General features: G+C 57.1%; 2 protein-coding genes across 7 annotated transcripts; one reads left to right on the forward strand and one right to left on the reverse strand.

Moving 5' to 3' along the window:
- The first annotated feature begins 4,735 nt into the window (after positions 1–4,735).
- On the forward strand, positions 4,736–11,674 carry Hmga1 (high mobility group AT-hook 1). 5 transcript variants are annotated; one of them, XM_041634933.1, is made up of 6 exons: positions 4,737–4,879; positions 5,126–5,246; positions 7,739–7,914; positions 9,030–9,113; positions 9,567–9,617; positions 10,458–11,674. In XM_041634933.1, the coding sequence occupies exons 3-6, from the start codon at positions 7,780–7,782 to the stop codon at positions 10,509–10,511; spliced, it is 324 nt and encodes a 107-aa protein (XP_041490867.1). In that variant the 5' UTR covers positions 4,737–4,879; positions 5,126–5,246; positions 7,739–7,779; the 3' UTR covers positions 10,512–11,674. The 5 variants fall into 5 exon arrangements, with proteins under 5 accessions (XP_041490866.1, XP_041490868.1, XP_041490869.1 ...); XM_041634932.1 differs by lacking the exon at positions 5,126–5,246 and having other exon boundaries at positions 4,736–4,879; XM_041634934.1 differs by lacking the exon at positions 5,126–5,246 and having other exon boundaries at positions 4,736–4,879; positions 7,739–7,881.
- Positions 11,675–11,765: 91 nt separating this feature from the next.
- Smim29 (small integral membrane protein 29) lies at positions 11,766–13,832 on the reverse strand. 2 transcript variants are annotated; one of them, XM_041634938.1, is made up of 5 exons: positions 13,737–13,832; positions 12,653–12,777; positions 12,410–12,435; positions 12,141–12,246; positions 11,766–12,045 (listed from the first exon to the last, which is right to left on the reverse strand). In XM_041634938.1, exons 2-5 carry the CDS (start codon positions 12,701–12,703, stop codon positions 11,980–11,982), a joined length of 249 nt encoding a protein of 82 aa, XP_041490872.1. In that variant the 5' UTR covers positions 12,704–12,777; positions 13,737–13,832; the 3' UTR covers positions 11,766–11,979. The 2 variants fall into 2 exon arrangements, with proteins under 2 accessions (XP_041490872.1, XP_041490871.1); XM_041634937.1 differs by having other exon boundaries at positions 12,593–12,777.
- Positions 13,833–18,394: the final 4,562 nt, after the last annotated feature.

Genomic DNA, 18,394 nt, shown 5'->3' on the forward strand with positions numbered 1-18,394 from the left:
TCCCATGCCCAGCCCTTCCCTTAGGACTGCCGTGGGAATGCTGCTCGCTGGTAGGGGAGACTGGAGGAGTGAAAGAGGTTCACAGCTTTGTTCTTGCTCACAACCCACCTTTTCCTCGGGTGTTTTCTGAGGCTGTGTGTGTGTCCACGCCCAAATGTATGCAGGATCTCCATTTCCTCTGTGTGTGTCCACTGGGGATCTCCCAGCGGGGAAGGAAGGCAGGGAGGTGTTCCCTCCTGGTCTGTCCTCCCAACTTTATAGTTTTTCCTCGAAAGTTGGAAGCAGAAGAGGCCCTCCTCCCACTCTATAGAGCCTGCCAGGCTTCCTGGCAGTGGAGCTTGTGGTCAGCAGGGTTCAGAGGCCTGACCCTGCCAGAGGACCAGATACACTGGTAACTGGGTGGTTCCAGGGGAGTGAGCAAGTACCTTGTGTCAGGGTGGCCCCAATTGTGGCTGGCATGGATCAGTCCTGGTTGGTATGGCCCAGGGCCAGCACTGTGTGGTGTGGGTCAGCCTCAGCTGGTTTGGGCCAGGTCGGTTCGATCCTGTTGTCAGCTCACGCTCTGATGAGTGGCCTGCTACTCCACAGTGTCCCGTGTGTCTGCTGCAGCCCAGCACACACCTCCTGCGGTCCAGCAGTTCCTCTCCTAGACAGATCTGCTCCTTTAGGGACCCTGCAACAACCACGGTGGCACTCCCCGTTACAGCCAGCCGGACAAGCAACTGTCCAGGAGCCCTTCAGCTCGACGGGGTAAACAAACTGTGAGACACGCACACATGGTAAGTGCAGAGCCTTGAGAGTGAACTCTGCAGCTAACTGTGATGGCATGGATGAGTCTGCCTGGCAAACGGCCGAGGACACACACGGCACAACCAGCTGCCATTGTACACACACGGACACGGATGGGTGAGGGGCTGGCTCTACCAAGGGAAGGTAGACCCATCCCTTGGTCTTGGCATAGCCACTTCCAAGGTGTAAAAATCACTATTAAAAATCATTGTGCAAAACACTTAAAACATAAAATTTGAATTTTTTTAAAATCTCATATTGCAGTGGCAAAGCACTTGCCATATAGTGTTGGAGAAGGCTGCTTGTCAGTTCCCCGGCCGCTCAGTCCCAAAACAATCACACGGAAACTGTGTTAATTAAATCACTGCTTGGCTGGCCCTTAGCTCTAGCTTCTTATTGGCTAACTCTTACACATTAATTTAACCAATTTCTATTAATCTGTGTATTGCCACGAGGCTGTGGCTTACTGGGAAAAATTTCGTCCGGCTCCATGGCTTCTCTCCGACTCCGCCTTCTCTCTCCCAGCATTCAGCTTAGTTTTCCCCACCTAGCTCTGTTCCCCTCTAGCCCTGCTATAGGCCAAGCAGTGTCTTTATTCATCAATGGTAATCACAGCACACAGAGGGAAATCCCACATCAGTGTAGTACAACTGATTGGCAGCCTGGTGGAGGTCTTCCTGCCTCATCTTCCAGTGCACACATAATGATCTATAGAAGGTTATTTACTTAGTTTTTATCTCTTATGTGTGTGTGGGAAGGGGAACACGAGAAACTCAAGAGGATAACCTGTAGGGGTTGCTTCTCCCTTTTCACGCTCTGGGATCCCAAGTGCACTCAGGTAACCTTGACCACAGCACCTTTTCGGAGCTTAGCCACCTCTACAGCTTTTTCCTCAGACAGGATCTCACTGCAGCCCTGGCTGTCCTGAACGCAGTATGTAGACCAGGCTGGCCTCAAACTCGCGTTCACCCGCCCTGGCCTCCTGGGTACCAGGAGACTAAAAGCACACCTCCACTCTCCTATGAACGGCCCTGGCTGGCCCAGAGCTCTCATCCCGCTGGAGCTCTTTGAGCATCACCATGCTTTTTTTTTTTTTTTTTAATTTTCCTTTTCTGGAGACAGAGTCTCTCTACATAGCTAGCCCTGGCTGTCTGTAACTCAGGGGACCCGCCTGCCTCCGCCTCCACACCAGCCCCAGTCACACTTTTGTTGAAGTCTGGGGTGCAAGCCCAGGGCCTTATACTGCAGGCTCTCCCTTTTCGGGGTACCCTGGTTTGGCCAGAAAGTTAGACAAGGCCTCATCTTTCTCTCTTGGGTCCTTCTTCCTGCTTTCTGTGTAGGGGGACAGTTGGACAGCATGCCATGCCCTCGGGGAACTGGCCCCAAACTAAATGGAGCCCTCTAGGCTCGCTCTTCCAGTAGTCTTAAGAATGAGCTTAAGAGCCTGCGGTCCTGGGACACAGCTGGGATCTCTGAAGGTCATTGCTCTGTCCTTGAGAAAATGTGGTAGATGACTGCCCAGACTACGAGCCCCTCCTTGCCCGCTGTGCCTGTTCCACCCACTCTCCCCATCCAAGGAAGGCCTGCTCAGGCCTTTACCACTTCTCAGGCGGCTTCCTGGGGCTCCCACGAAGTCTTCCGCACCCACAAGTCCAGACTTCCATAGCGCAGAGCTTCGTTCGCGTACTGTACCTCAAGAACTCGGAAGTCAGAACAGGTTTTTAACCTCATGGCCACCTCTGGCCCAGTGTCTCACCTGCCTTCTTTGTTTCGCTAGACTCGAAGTTGGATGGGACTTCTCATCCCATCTCCCCACCCGCCACTGTTCACTTAAATCTTTTTTTTTTAAAATATTTATTTATTAGGTATACAATATTCTGTTTGCGTGTATGTCTCCAGGCCAGAAGAGGGCACCAGACCTCATTACAGATGGTTGTGAGCCATCATGTGGTTGCTGGGAATTGAACTCAAGACCTTTGGAAGAACAGGCAATGCTCTTAACCACTGAGCCATCTCTCCAGCCCCTGTCTTAATACCGCGAAAGGAATGGAACCCAGGGCACGTGCAGGCGCAACCCAGGAAGCATGGAGGTGTGTGCATGGGCATCAGCGGGCAGAAATGTATTTCAGGGGTGGATAAGACAGAAGGGGGACAAATCACGGTATTTATTTGCCTAGCTATTTACTTTTACCTGCTTCCTCCTAGAGAGTATTCTCAACAGCCTACAAAAATGACACAAGATGGCGAGGAAATCAGGACGAAGAGAGATAAGCGGAAAAATAAGATGGCGCCAGTTTATTAGAAGTGGGCCAAGCAATTCGCCAAGTTTTCCCAAAGCCCACTCAGGAGAACTACCCCTTTTTTCTCTCCACAGGGGCCAGGCATTATACGTGAAGGAGTCGCTACCACGCCCCATTCCCACACTTTCCCTTCAACACATGGCAAGGTCCTAGTGGCCTAGGCTGCTGGCCACTACATGGGGAGACGCGCTGGTGGGAGCTGATAGCTTGCTCAACCACACCACGCTACGAGGGTCCCCGGAGCTCTCAACAACTTCGTGCCCCTCCAGCCAACTCTGCTGGCGGGGCACAAAGATGGAGGGCGCGGCGCGCTTCCACCCCGCCCTGCCCCCACAGCGGCTGCACACAAAGGGGCAGCCGCTCCTCCCCCAAACTGCCCGGGCGCCCTAGGCTCCCCTCCACCCGATGGCCCGCCCCGCCGAGTGGCACCCCGGGAGTAAGAGGGTCACCTGGACCTCGGTCCGGGATCCGCCCCGCCCGCGCCTACCGTGCCCGACCGCCGCGCCCCGCCCCCACCGAGCACGTGCTGCCCCGCGCCCGGGGCTCCATCCCACGGCCCGTGGGGGGCTGGGCGCGCCGCACTCCCCACCCCCCACCGGAAACATTCCTGAGACATTCCTGAAACTTGGAGGCCCGCCTCAACCCCCCCCCCATCCCAGCTCCCACTCCGCCTCCAGCCGGGCGCACGCTGGGCCCCGCGTCCCCCCCCCCCACCTCCACCGCCCGGGCGCCCCCCGAGAGGGCTGACCGCGGAGGAAGGGGAGCAGGGCTATGAGTCACAGTCGTGTGTCACTGGGCCGGCATTGCAATTCTCTGCATCACGAGAGGTGTGGAAAGGCCGCCTCGGGGACCGAGGTGGGGAGGTGCGTCCAGGGCCCGCGCCCGGCCCCGGCCTGCAGGGCGCGCCTCTCGGCCGGCGCCTGCTTCTTCGCGCGCCATCTTCCCACTTTGGCTTTCTCCTCGGGCCCGAGCAACAAGTCTTTTGTTGAGCCAGGCCCCCGGAGGCGGGAAACTAGAACCCCTGTCCTCAAGGCGCTTCCAGCAGGTACCCCTCGCCTTTGGAAGGCTGAGTCCCCGCGGTGGGATCACACCGGGGGCACCGCGTGCTCCCCAGGCGGCGCGCAGCAGGTCACCGCATGGCTCCTCCCTCCGGTGTACCTGCGAACGAGCCAATCGCTCGGCTCCCTCGAAGCCGGCACCTGGGTGGCGGCCGTTACTGGACTTAAACCGTCCGCGTTTGCTTTCAAAAGTTTCACGTTTGAACCTCACGACTGGTATTTGTACGGGGGCCGTGGGGCCAGGCGGGGACGCACGTGCCCTCTCCCGTCCGGCCAGAGGGAGAGGCCGTCGACGTGGGCTAGGGAGCGCGCGTGGACGACCCCCCAAGCTCCGCCGCGCGGGGCTCGAGGCCGCCAACGCCCCCTTATCGGTGTGTCCCTGGCACCCCACGGCGATGGCGGGGCCGCTGCCACCTTCGCCGGTCCCGCCCCCGCCCGCGCCGGGGAGTGTGAGAAACGAGGGCCGTCGGCGCGCGCCCCCGCACACGGCGCGCGCAGCCACGGCGGCGTCGGCAACCACAGGCGCGCGGCGGCAGCGGCGGCTGGCCGCCCTTTTAAATCCCCGGGCTCATTTGCATGGCCCCGCCCCCCGGTGACACGGCTGGCGCGGGCGGGCCCGTCCCCCCTGCCCCTGGGTCGCTCTTTTTAAGCTCCCCTGAGCCGGGGCTGCGCGTCTCTAATTGGGACTCCGAGTCGGGGCTATTTCTGGTGTTGGCGCGGCTCCAAGAAGGCGTGAGTTCGCCGCCGCTCGGGTGGCTTCTTTTTTTTTTTCCTCTAGGTCTAGAATCTAATCACATTATTATTTATTGAGGCCGCGCACGGGCCGTGCCCAGCTTCCTGCCCCTCGCCATCCTCCGGGGGAGCGGGATCCGTCCGTGGTCGCTCTCCCCAGCTCGGATGTGACACACATCCCCGGCGGGGGCCCGGGCGGCGCGCACGCAGCGGTCTCAGCGCCTCTGCCCTCTCTCCCGGTTTCAGATCCGCATTTGCGACCGGCGGCGGCGGCGGCAGCGGAGCAGCCCAGGCCGGTCCCCTGCGCCCAGCCCCGCCGCGCCCGGCAGCCCCGAGCGCGCCCCGCCGGCGGCCTGCCGAGCTCGCGGTGAGTGTCCGCGGCGCGCCCGGGGGGCCTGCGGTGCGCGCTGCCCGCTTTATTCCCAGGCCCCGGGCTTGCGCGGGCCGCGGGAAAGGGGAGGCCGCACTGTGCGCGCGGGCGGGCGGACGGGCGGCGGGGCCGGGGTGGGGGCTCCGCAGAGCGCGGCGTCCTTCGGTCCCCCAGGCCGAGGGCGTCCCGCGCGTGCCCGGGGGGTGCGGAGACCCCCGGGGACCGGCGCGCGGAGGGGGAGGGGGCGCGCGGCTGCGGCGAGCGCCGCTTGTGCACCCGGCGGCGCCCGTGCACCTCGCGCTCGGCGAGCCCGGCCTCGGGGAGGGGCGCGCTCTGCGCAGCGCAGCGGCAGGAGGTGGGCGCGCACCCCCCCTCAGCCGGGGAAGTTCTAGAAGTGCGGGGGAAGGGCCCGGTGCCCCGCGACGTCTCCCTGGCATTTCCTCGGCCTTTGCCAGGGTCGTGCTGTGCGTGGACGAGGCCGGATCGCGTGGGCCTGGGTTTCGGGGCTTCACCCACACACCTTTGGCCCTGCCCCGCGCCTCCTCAGCCCCCAGGGCCGGGCCTGCCCTCCGCCACTACAAACTGGTTCCTCTGCTTTGCTGGGTTCTGTTAGAACTAGTCCCTTTGACTCCCCGTTTCTGTTTGGTTCCCCCCCGCCTCTGAGGTTTTGGTTTTCGGGGAGGGAGGAGGGGGTTTTCTTCCTCCAACTCGCACCAGGTTTCCTGCCCCCGAGGCGGGCTTGGGTGCCCCCTCTGGCAGGAAGTGGGGCCGGGCGCACCCGCGTGGCGGTGCATGTGGTCGGGGTGCGCCGTTTCCCGCGCCTGCAGGGCCTGCGCCCCTCCCCCTCGCCCTAGCGCCTAGACTCGCCGGCCTACAACCGCCAGGCAGGGACACTGGCGGAGGAACGCTCAGTCTGGAGCAGAGGGCGCCAGGGTCTTAACCTGCTTCTCCTCAGTAAGCAGAGTTGCGGTCTGTGTAAGCATTCCGCCAGAACCTACTTCTTTTTTACCAAGTTGCTGTGTGACCTTGGGCCACTCCTGGGTCTTCTCTGAGCTATTTTAAAAAAAGAACAAGCTAACTATGGACCTGCCAGGAGTTATTCCTCTGGTTATTCCTGCCTAGTTGCCTGTCATCGAAGGGCCACTGTGTGTGCGGAGACAGGCTGGAGACTCACCAGAGCATATCGGGCTTGGACCCTAAATGTGGTTTCTGCACGCCAGGCCTCCCTGTGTGCAGGAGCAGGTGGAGATGAGTGGTTTCTTGGTCTCACTGAACGGGGACTCTGCTCCTAATTCAGTGGGGGCGTTGGGGGAGCAGGTGGTTCAAAGAGTCCCTAACGGTAATGATTGGGAAGGCACCGGGTGGTATAACAGTGTTCAGGAAGCCTGGCCGGGATCTGCAGGCAAGTTGGGCCCACAGGCTCTGTCTGGGATCGGGCCGGCTTTCTCCCATGACCCTCCCCCTCCCAAGGGCCTCGGGCAGACCTCAGTGTGAGGTCAGCACTCATTTAGCTGATTAATTTGATGTTTGGTTTGAAGGAGACCTGTGGTGCTATGTAAGATTCTAATCACGGCCTGTAATTAGGGAACAGACCCAGCCGCTAATGATGGAGCTGGCCCAGCCACCCTGTGTAAAGGGGTCTCAAGTTTGAAATATTGTAATCGAATAATTAGCAGAGTTCCACCATCTGGAGCGGCTCTTGATGCTTGAGAATTAGGAATCGTTAAGTGTTGTAAAAATCACAAGTTTCCAAAATGTTTTCCTGTCATTGAGTCAAAATTAGTAGTTGCCTCAGAAATCTGAAAAGACGTTGGGGGCACAGCTTCCGTGGTAAGCGAAGAAGCCTGGTCCCTTAGCACCACTGTGGGTAGCTCTGCAGGTAGCACTACTGCCCTGTCCCTGTCCCTGTCCCTCACTGAGGGCCACAGGCTGTGTTGGTCCCTGCAGAAGTATGGAGTGGGGTCTCCTGGGCCTGTGACTGAAACTTGGTCTTGACTGGAAGTCAGCTTGTGGCTGTCTTGTTTGACTGCTCTAGAGGGAGATCCCCAAGAACAGCGTGCAGGCCCTTTGTGGTACGCTCTCTCTCACGCGCACACACACACATATGGCGTTGTCCTGGACCTGGGGAATCAGGCCTTGCTACCCAGAGAGTCTTTTAATTGGCAGGGTCTATTTGAGAATCTGCCCTTCCCACTCCTCCATCCCTACCCGTTGCCACCGTCTCTGGGTCTTGGGTATGTGATGGGCTCTGGTATTTGTTCTGGTTCTCAGGCTTGGACCTGCGGGGTGGCTGCCCTGGCAGGATGGGGGGCGGCGGCTGTGAGGAACCACTTCAACTTGCCCCAGGCCGGCCTCGCCCCTCCAGCCAGGTCTGAGCTGGCCGCGCCTCTTGGGTGCCGCTCTGGCAGTCCCTGCGGTGTTCCTTGGGATGGTGAGCGGTGGGAGGAATAGTGGGGCACCTGTGTAACTGGCACCATTTTGTCTCCCAGCATCACAGCCAGTCCCCCTCACTGCCCCGTAGAGAAGAAAGATGAGCGAATCCAGCTCAAAGTCCAGCCAGCCCCTGGCCTCCAAGCAGGAGAAGGACGGGACTGAGAAGCGAGGCCGGGGCAGGCCGCGCAAGCAGCCTCCGGTGAGTCCTGGGACGGCGCTGGTAGGGAGTCAGGTGGGTGAGCAGAGCCTTGCTTTTGTTTCCTTTCTTGGGCTAGGGAGGTACCTGCACCCAGCAGGGTGTGACCCTCCTGGGAGGGTGCAGAATGTGTCTCCTTCTGTGTGCGTGCCTTTCCCGTCTGTGTGCTCACTGCCTTTAAGAACTGCCTGAGGAACTCAGTGTGGAGCGTCACCACATGGCAACCCACCCACAAGAGTGGAGGCAGGTGTGGGGCCCAGCTCTTCACTGGCCTGTTACTGTACACAGTTTTAAACACATAATCCATCTCTCGTCCAGTTGCTGCCAGGTTTCTCCATCCTACTGCCCATTTCTGTCCTTCCTGTGTCCGGTGGGAAAGGGTTCCTGGGCCACTGGGGGGGGTTGTTTGTAAGTGGACATTGAAACCCCGTGAGGTCCCCGGGAGGGTGGCAGCAGGATATTGGCTGTGCCACCTGTCTGGCTCTGCACTGGAGCTCTCAGCAGTCTCCCGAGTGAGGGGAGGCTGTTGGTGGCCCTGTGGGGGTGGGTGAGTCTCCAGAGAAGGGTGGGGGACTAGGCCTGTAAGCCCAGCACCCTCTGTTTTCCATCCCGATTACTGGACCTGGCGGTGGTCACTGGACCAAGGCTGGCCTTTGGTTTTGTGGTCCAGGATTGCCCCGTTCACTGTATACTCCTGGCTCAGATTCTTGAGTGCTGGTATTGATTATAATTGGGAGGGAGCCCCCATGCCTGACTTAAAACACAACCTTTATTCTGGTTTGGGCTGACCAGAGGTCAGGTCTGTGTGTGGCCTCTCTCCTGGAGAGGGGTTTCCCATGTAAGACAGGAGGGGTGGCAGCAGTTGTGGCCAGTGCTGGACACTGACTTTGCTGGGGATTTGACTCACCTGACGCCCTAGGTGTTAACACACCACCTTTTACAGGTGAGATCAGTAGCACAAGAGTTGATCAGGGCCACCTAGCAGTGGCTTCCCTGCCCCAGGGACATCTTTCCCAGAGGTCTTTGGTTTCTTATCTTTGGTCTACAACCTTCAGAGGCTGGGGGCCAGGAGCTTGATGAGGGTCAGGCAAATTTGGAGTCCCCAGGGCTTTGGCTGCTGCCACATCCCTGACTCCCACCTGTCTTTGCAGAAGGAGCCCAGTGAAGTGCCAACACCCAAGAGACCTCGGGGCCGACCAAAGGGAAGCAAAAATAAGGGTGCCACCAAGACACGGGTGAGACTCTCATGTGTTTATGCCAAGCGCATCTGTGGGTCGTTGTTAATTGTGGAAACTGCAGTGCCCAGGACAGTGGGGAAACCAAGTTAGGCCTGGAAAAAGGCAAGATAGTGAGAGTGAAGGCCTGTGCCAGCTCTGCGCTGGGACTTCACCCTCGTTCATCCTGAGGGCATGCACCGTGCAGGGAGTCGGTGCCACGGCCTTCCAGAGTCGCCTTTGTTTTTATTTTACTTTTTAGTGCGCGACTCATATCCTCTGAGTCACTTGTGGAAGGGGGAGTAGGGGTGTGTGTGTGTTGGATGTGGGGGCGTGGACTGGCCAGTCATCAGCCGCTGGCCAGGGTGGACCTGCTGGTGGTCCCGGACTGCTCCATGCCTGCCTCACCTGGGGCTTTATGGCAGTGAGGACTGTTCAGCACTCTGGACTGAGAGCTGTTTCTTCTCACTCTAGAAAACGGCTGCAGCTCCAGGGAGGAAACCGAGGGGCAGACCCAAGAAACTGGTAGGTTCTCATTCTTTGGGGACAGTGTTAAGAATGCCCCCAGTGTGGCCAGGGGTGTTTGATGAGCATACGTGAAACCTGTTAACATGAATTCAGGACTCTCTTCTGCTTGAGAAGATAATTCCTAATTTCAGGTACCCGGTGTGGGAGGCACGCTTTGTGCCCATGTACCCCTTTGTGGAAAGGCCAGGAAGTGAGGATCTGGACAGGGGACAGTGGGGGCCTATGCCTCCAGGATACTGTGTTCTTGGTCCTGTTTCCAAGCTACCCAAGGCATTCCTTGAGCTGAGCCACCCTTAGTGGAGGTGCTGGGGGGCCCTGCTGGCTAGACCCCAAGAATGAGTAACAGGAAATTAGTTGTTTTGGAGTTTGCCTGGCACTGTAGGGCCCTGTGGTGTCCCAACATTCCCTTCCAGTGAGTGAACCCCTGGGGCTCACTTCCTTCCCACCCTGGCTCACTGTCAGCCATTGGCTACCTCAGGCCTTCTTGGATGCAGCCGGCACCACACCTGCCCTAGGCCACCTAGTGGCTCCCCTCCTGTTACTGTCTCATGCCCTTCTGCCTCCTCCCTGGAGAGCTTGCCACTTCCTCAGCCCTCGGCTCAGCCTGGGCTAGGTGCCTGGTCTGGCCTGCGTGAGAGCTGCCTGGATGTGAGAGCAAGTGTGTGTGTGGGTTTTCCTCCCTTTAAATCCTTCATTTTTATGAATGAAAGCAGCGTGGAGGTTGCTGAGTCACCACACACTCAGCCCTGACTCATCCCCCTTCTGCAGAGGAGAGCCTGGGAGGGAGGGGTTGGCAAAGGAGAAGGGCCAGGCCCAGCGTTGTTCTGCCTCCTACAGGAGAAGGAGGAAGAGGAGGGCATCTCCCAGGAGTCCTCGGAGGAGGAGCAGTGACCACGCGCAGTGCCGCCTGCTCCTTGGCCACCACAGGAGCAGCTTCCCCTGGGACCGGAAGCCCTGCTTCCAGCCCCCTCCCCACCCTCACTGCACACTACCGCACCAGCTGCAGGCTCTGCGGCACCCACGGGAGCAGGGTTTGGCTCAGTCCCTGTGCCCTCCTTCCCAACACACCTGCCCTCTCCCGACAAGGCTAACTTCCCACTTAGCCGCAGCCTGCCCTGCTGTGCTCTACCCTGGAGATGTTGCTCTCTGGGCTCTTTCTTTTGCAGGTCCCTTCTGCTCTGCTGTTCCTGGCTTCCGTGTACAGGGTCCTGGGAGCATTCCCTGGCCTTAAAGGGCCCCAGCCCCATCTCAATTCAGACAAACCCCATTGGCTGACCTGGCCGCAGCAAGTGTGGTCGGTGCAGGGATACATAGATCCCAGCATGCCCCACCCCTCACCGAACTGTCACCAGGCGGGTTTCTCAGTCACTTTTGCCCCACCTTACCTAGACCCTGCATTAGGTTGGCTAGAGTCCCTTGGACTACAGGAAGTAGGACATGATGGGCCACCCACCTTGTTCTCACCTGGTACCCAATGCAGTGACAGATGGGGGTCACACCCATCTCCAGGGTGAGGTCCTATTCTCTGACATTCACCTAAGGCAGATGGGGCACTAACTCACCTCCCCCACTCTAGGCTGTTACCCTTCCTCCAGTGGGGCACCAAGGAGCTAGCCTTGCCCCCCTCCTTTTGCTCCTCCCTGCCCCCCAAGGTTCTGGTTCCATCTTCTCCTCTGTTCACAAACTACCTCTGGACAGTTGTGTTGTTTCTGTTCAATGTTCATTCTTAGACACCCACCTTTGCTGCTGCTACCAGCACCAAAAGTTCATCCTCCCGTTCTGCCTGCATTCTCCCCGAGACACTATAGGGGGAAGGGGGGCTGGGGTGCAGCAGGCTGGCTACCAACCACCCCACACCAGGGACGATGGGGCCCTGCCCCTTGGATGCTGCAGCAGAGTGAGGAGGGGGACCCATTTTGATGGGAAAGGGGTGTAGGACCACCTCCCCTCGTTCTGTGGGGGAGGGGTGGTCAGTATTTGTCCCGGCCTGGGGCTCCCCCTCTGATTTCCTATTTGCAGTTACTTGAATAAAAAAATAGCCTTTTCTGGACTGAGCTGCCAGTGTGTGAGATGGGTAAGCAGGGCATGAAGCAATCAAAGGGTAAAAGATGCTGCCCGCAGCCAGCCTGCCCCACACAGCGAGGGTAAAGTGAAGCCATCAAAGTTTATTTACAAAATATATACACCAGATACTATACATCTGGGCCTGTCACCATGGGAACAACTCCAGAGGCCTCTTGGATTGTGCCACAACAAGGTCCAAGCAGGCTAGAGAAGGCAAGGCTGTCACCCACTCCACAAGGAAAACAGGCTTGGCTTAGGGCCAGCTGTGGATAGCAAGTAAGAGGGGTGTGAACCGTCATGTCTTGATGTCCAGCAGGGGCATTCGCTTGTGCTGGTAGCTGCTCTGCCAGCCGAGCACCACCTGTGGAGAAGAGTGCAAGAGGCTCCAGCCACCCTGTGCCAAGCTTCTGGTAGTGGTACCTGACTTGTCTAGTGGGGGCAGGATGATGCTCTCACCTTGGGGTCGCCCACATCAGACAGCAGCTCCTGCTCCGCCTCGTGGAGCTCTTCTGCAGGGTCATAGCTGTACATGGGGAGCAGGTGATGGCGAAGCTGGTCCACCCTTGGGGAATGGGAGGGTAAGGCTCAACCTGGGCCCCTAACCCTGCTTCCCTCCCTCAAGCCAGAGATAACTGGGCCATTAAAGGGCCACCAATAACTAGCCAACGCCTGGAAAAGAGAAGCATTTCAGCTAGTGGGCATAGTGCCGGGGTTCGGGCACTCACCGCTTTTTCTTCTGCACGTACATTACCTGTAACAGAGACATAGGACTGTAGGAGCTGGGAGGTCAGCGTGTCCCTGCTGAGGGCCCACATCCACACCCTTGAAGGACAGCTGAGATGCTGTGGGCACCAAGCCAGGCCCACCCAGCGGCTGCCCTAGCCACGTCTGATGTGGGGGCTCCTTACCACAGCCACCACCACCCCGACCAGGGTGATGAGGAAGAAAGGCCCCAACACATAGCCCACCATGGAGTCGCTGTTGGCCTGGGGGGCATTGGGCACTGTCGTGTTACTCATGACATCAGTAGCCAGATAGCTGGGTGGTCTGCATGGGCAATGGTGGCCTCGGGAGGGCACCTCCCCTGGGCTCCCTGGGGAGGAGGAAGGGAGGTTACCATTTGTACCCTATGGTGGCAGGTTTGTATCCCTCCCCGAGAGCTGGAGTGGGAATCCATCCAGGAAAACTTGAGGCCAAACACTAGGATGTGACACCCAGATAACAGGGGCTCAGAACACCAAGGGTAGGCCCAGATCCCAGCCAGGCCGCCTGCTTCCTGCCCAGCGCTTACGCACACGTGAGGGTGTGGCCCAGCTCAGCCGCCTAAGCCTTTGTAGGTGTCAACTGCTGGGAGAAGGTTAGGTGCAGGGGCAAGGCTAGATAGAGGGAAGAGATACAAGAGGGCCCTGCACTGCAGAGAAGGGGTGAGGTGGGATCATGTGAAGGGGTCCTGGTTCCGTCCCCACACTACAAGCTAGGGCCTCCAGGCCTGGGTTCTGCACCCTCCTAGTGCCTGATGTAACCCTAGACACGGTCCTCAATGTGGGATGCTATGTAGAGGTGGACCCTATCTTCTAGATGATGTCACCTGCCTCTAGTACACCCGGGGCTCCTCCCATGTCTGCTCCCCTCCCAAGGCAGGGCTGACTGGCAGAGGTGGAGAGGACGGTCCCCATCGATAGAAAGGAGATCATCCTGGGGCGGTGGCACTAAAGATGGCCCAAGTTCCTATCCCAGTCTCAGAGAGGAAGAGATACAAGCTAATTGCCCCCTGTCCGTGGGCCAGTTTTGCCAGTTCCCAGTCGCGAGCTTCCCGTCCTCAGGTCAAGGGGGCCAGAACCCGAAGGGTTTGAGGCCGCTCTTAGGATGCTGCTGGCCCGCCACAGCGGGCAGAAGGTGGCTCCCTCGGTGCGGGGAGGCTCGGGGATCAGGGCGGGGAAGGGAAGCTGGGGCATGCCGAGGGGTCGCAGCCCCCGTGGGCGCCGTGGAACCCCGGCATCTCGATGCTAGGTGCTGGCGCGATGCAGCCCATCCAGCCCGGCCATGCCTTACCTCCCGCCGAGCAGCTCTGACAGCAACACCGTGGGTTGGCTCTGGCCCCGGAAGAGCCCTCCGGCGCGTGATCAAAGGACCCGGAGAGGAGGCGGGGCCTCGGCGCCGGAGTCCTTCACACTGGCCAATCCAGAGGCGGGTGGGCGGGCCTGCCGTGTCCACGCCGCGGCGGCAGGGGGCGGCAAAGGGCCGCACAGTGGGAAGGTGGCCGGGCGGCGTGATTTCCCGGCTGCACCGCAGAATCCGGGGAACTGGGAGCTGGCGTGCAGGGCTGTACCCGGGTGTGGAGCCGAGGCCCTCCCTGCTTTCTGTCCCCATGTCTGCAAGCAGGTTGTAGTGAAGCGGAAATACGTGGGACACCCTACGACCCGAATGTCAAGCTCCTCTGAGCTTCCCGCTGAGCAGGGGGGAAACACAGGTAGAGCCCCCCGAAACTCGGGGTGCCACTTACTTGTTTGGGTCACGGGCAACTTGGTAAGATCTGGTCCAAACTGTCACGTCCTGATCAGTAAAGTTGCTCAGACTGGAGAAATCTGAGTAAAACTAAGTTTCAGCTGGAGAGATGGCTCAAGGGTTAAGAGCTTTTACTGATCTTGCAGAGGTCTTGCTAGGTTCTCAGCACCCAAGAGATAGATACACACATCCATTTCCAGAGAATCCAACGCCCTCTTCTGACCCCCACGAACAAGCAGGTGGTACAGGCAAAACACATATAAATCTTTAAAAATTTGATGGCATTCACAATTTGGTCTGTTTGTGGCAAAGTCTCACTAAGTATCGTCCCTGACTGGCGTGGAACTCGCTATGAAGCTCAGGACAACCATGTGAGCCTCCTGGGTGCTGGGTGGGCATGTGTCACCATGCCCAGGGAGACAGCACTCCCAGCACTCAGGAGGCAAAGGCAGGTGGATCTCTGTGAGGCCAGCCTGGGCTCTGTGATTGGACAGGCTCCAAAGCTACACATAGAAACCCTGCCTTGAAAAAAACAAACAAACAAACAATATCTGGAGGAGCCAGGTATGTTGGCACACATATTAAGTCCCCAGCTTTCAGGAAGCAGAGGCAGGCAGATCTCTGTGAGTTCAAAGCCAGGTTGGTGTATATAGGGTTCCAGGACAGCCAGGGCTACATTGAGAAACCCTGTCTCAAACAAGTAAACAAAACAAAACAAACAAAAAAATTAGAGATATTGCAAAGAAGCAGGAAAATAAACCAGTTTATAATAATAATAATAAATATTTTTAACTGAAAACTGCCCAGAACTGATACAGGAGCATCACAAATTAGAACTGTGGAGGGTTAGAGAGATGGCTCAGTGGTTAAGAGCACTGACTGCTCTTCCAGAGGCCCTGAGTTCAATTCCCAGCAACCACATGGTGACTCATAATTTGTAATGGGATCCGGTGCTCTCTTCTGGCCTGCAGGCATACATGCAGGCAGAACACTGTATACATAATAAATAAATAAATATTAAAATAATAATAATAATAAAACTGTGTTTCATCTTTGAAAAATTAAGACAAAGGTTGAAGAAAACAGGTTTTTCAAGACAGGTCTTAGCCTGCAGAACAGGCTGTGTCTTAGCCAGGCACAGGCTGTGTAGCTGCTAGCTGCCCATGGCAGCACTGGGCGACTACACACGGTACAAAATATTCTAACAGCAATAAAGCCAGGCCTGGTGGCGCCTGTCTTTAATCCCAGCCCCCAAGAGGCAGAGGCAGGCAGATCTCTGAGTTTGAGGCCAAACTGGTCTACAGAGTGAGTTCTAAGACAACCGGGACTACATAGAAAGAGCCTGTCTCATAAAGAAAAGGATAAAGAATAAAAAGAAAAAAAATAGGCTAGAGAGATGGTTCAGCTGCTAAAGGGCATACACAGCTCCTGCAGAGGACCCAGGATCTGCGTGTGGCTCATGTCACCTGTCACTCAGCTCCACAGGCAGCCTGATACCCACTATTCTTTTGAGTGTGTGTGTAGGCCAGAGAACCTCTGGTGAAGGTCTTTAGGAGTCTTGTTTTTGTTGTTGTTTTTGGTTTTTCGAGACAGGGTTTCTCTGTGTAGCTTTGGCTGTCCTGGAACTCACTCTATAGACCAGGCTGGTCTCCAGAGTGCTGGGATTAAAGGTGTGCACTCCACTCCTGGCAGAGCCCTGCTCTTTTAAACAGGCTCTCTTGCTGGCCTGGAGCTCACCAAGCAGATTGGACTGGTTGACAGTGAGCACCAGGGACCCATTTTCCTCTGCTCAGACAGAAGGATGGACAGCAGACGGATGTTTACACAGAGGCTAGAGATGGGACTCAGGTCTCCATGCCTGTGCAGAGAGTACTGACTGAGCCATCTCCCCGTCCCTATTTTTGTTTTAAAATTATTGTTATTTATAACTGGGTCTTCCTGTGTAGCCCAGGCCATCTGTGAATTGATACCATCCTGTCTCAGCTTCTCAAGCACTGGGATTACAGGCCTGCCACACCATGCCTCGCTAGGTGTCTTTGTTGTTATTGGTTTTTTCTGTTTGAGACTAGGATCGCACATAGCCCAGGCTAGCCTCAAACTCAGTGTGTAGACAAAGATGGCCTTGAACACCTGATCCTCCTGAATGAGTTCCCAGTGCTGCATCCGTGTCTGGCTGGCTGCCCCTTCATTCTGTCGTTGGTTGTTGTAGAGTTTAGAGCTAAGATGACAAAACACTGAGCACTCTGTGGCCCTGCTGGGGAAGAGCATGGTCTAGACACAAGGGTTGGTTCAGGTCTTTACCCCTTTGGGTAGAGGGTTGGTGGGCTGAGGCAGATGGGCCATGGCTTGGCCTCTGTTTCAGACCTCTGCTTTTGGTCATCGGGTCATCTACCTACCCCTGGGCTTGTAGCCACGTTGCCCTGGTTCCTCCAGATAAGGAGGCTGAATGTCTATGTAGTGTCCTCACCCCCAACCCTGCTCCACCCTGCCAGCCTCTTATTCCATAGGTCTCCTCCCTTCTCCCAGAGCCGCAAAGGCAGCTTGTCTCACACCAAGGTGCTGGAAGAGCCGTGTGTGTGTGTGTGTGTGTGTGTGTGTGTGTGTGTATGCGCGCGCATGCACCAGTTGCCAGATACACATTCCATCTACTGTGTCTTCAGGATATCATTTGGTGCCCGCTTGCTGGTGGTGGCGCGCACCTTTAATCCCAGGACTCTGGGAGGCAGAGGCAGGTGGATTTCTGAGTTTGAGGCCAGCCTGGTATATAGAACGAGTTTCAGGACAGCCAGTACTGTTACACAGAGAAACCCTGTCTCAGGGAAATAAAAGAAAAAGAAAACAGAAAACCAACGCCATTTCCTTTGTTTTCTCTAGCCCACATTTCCCAGGAGGCCACTTTGAGCCGTTCAGCTACGGGGAGACTCTATTCTCTGAAAGCACCTACAGAACAGGGTCACGTCCAAGGGGACACAGTCCAGTTTAAAGGCAAAGCTCTGAGATCATTCCCAAAGTGGGGCACAGGACATGTGAACAGGGAGCACTGTGGTGCGGCCTAATGCGCTTGGAGAAAGTTCCAGGACACAGCAACGACAACAGCAGGCAGGCCAACCCATTAAAAGGTACTGAGGGGAACGTCACCCTCAAAGATCCACCGGGAAAAGAGGCAGAAGTGTTACCCTGGCCACCAGGGGGGTGGGGTAAGGAGCAGTGAGGTCAGAGGCCAGACAAGGGGTTGCTGGACAGGGCTGGGATCTACAGTTGCTGACTTGACGGTAAGGATGAGATGAGTGACAGGCTGGCTCAGCCCTGCTTGTCACCTAACATTCATTCTTAGCTGCTTTTCTTTTTGGGGTGCGCATGTACGTACGTTGTGAGATGGGATCTTGTTTCTTAGCCCATACTAACCTGCAATTCTCTGTCGATCAGGCTGGCCTCAAACTTGAGACCCTTCTGGCTCTGCCCCCTGAGTGCTAGGGTTACAGCCCTAAGTACTACACCTGGATACTTATGCCTTGCCCCTAACCTTGTCACATCTGAGAAGGTGACATGTGACAGCCACCTCGGTGGCTGCTGAATGCTGGATGGTATCTCTGCAGACACTTGTCAAGGCCGGGGTGTGACTGGTGCCTGCTCAGGTGGATCTGGACTGTCCTCCAGGGCCTAGGTGCTAAAGGCTTGAGCAGGGGCTCCGCACCGCTAGATGGTGGAGGATTGTCATGGGCTTCATAGCCAGCCGGAGGCTAGTGTGGACTCCAAAGTGAGACCCTGTCTGCAAACTAAAGCTTCTGAAAGGATGACTGAAGTTAACTTTCTCATTTGACGTTGTCAGAGGTTTGTTACAGCAGTGGACGGATAGCCAACTGCCCCACCTGTCGACGGAGATCCCAGGGGGTGCATGACAATGAGACCGAGTCCCAGTCCTTGCTCACCACCTTCTGACAGCAGTCTTTGTTTGTCTGGGCATCTTAGAGCCAGGAGTATTGCCCAGGGGTGACGAGCAGGCAGCAGGCTCAGGTGTCAGACTCCCCACCTGGGATATTTCTCTATTGCGTATTTACTTAGATATGGTCTCACTATGTAGCCCTGGCTGACCTGGAGCTACCCATGTAGACCAGACTGACTCCAGATTTACAGAGATCCATCTGCCTTAGCCTCCTGTGTGCTGGCATTAAAGATGCCCGCCACCATGCCCAGCCCTATGGTAA

This window comes from Microtus oregoni, unplaced genomic scaffold (assembly GCF_018167655.1).
Source record: "Microtus oregoni isolate MIOR12 unplaced genomic scaffold, Mior012 000046F_ref0000063, whole genome shotgun sequence".
NCBI lineage: Eukaryota > Metazoa > Chordata > Mammalia > Rodentia > Cricetidae > Microtus > Microtus oregoni.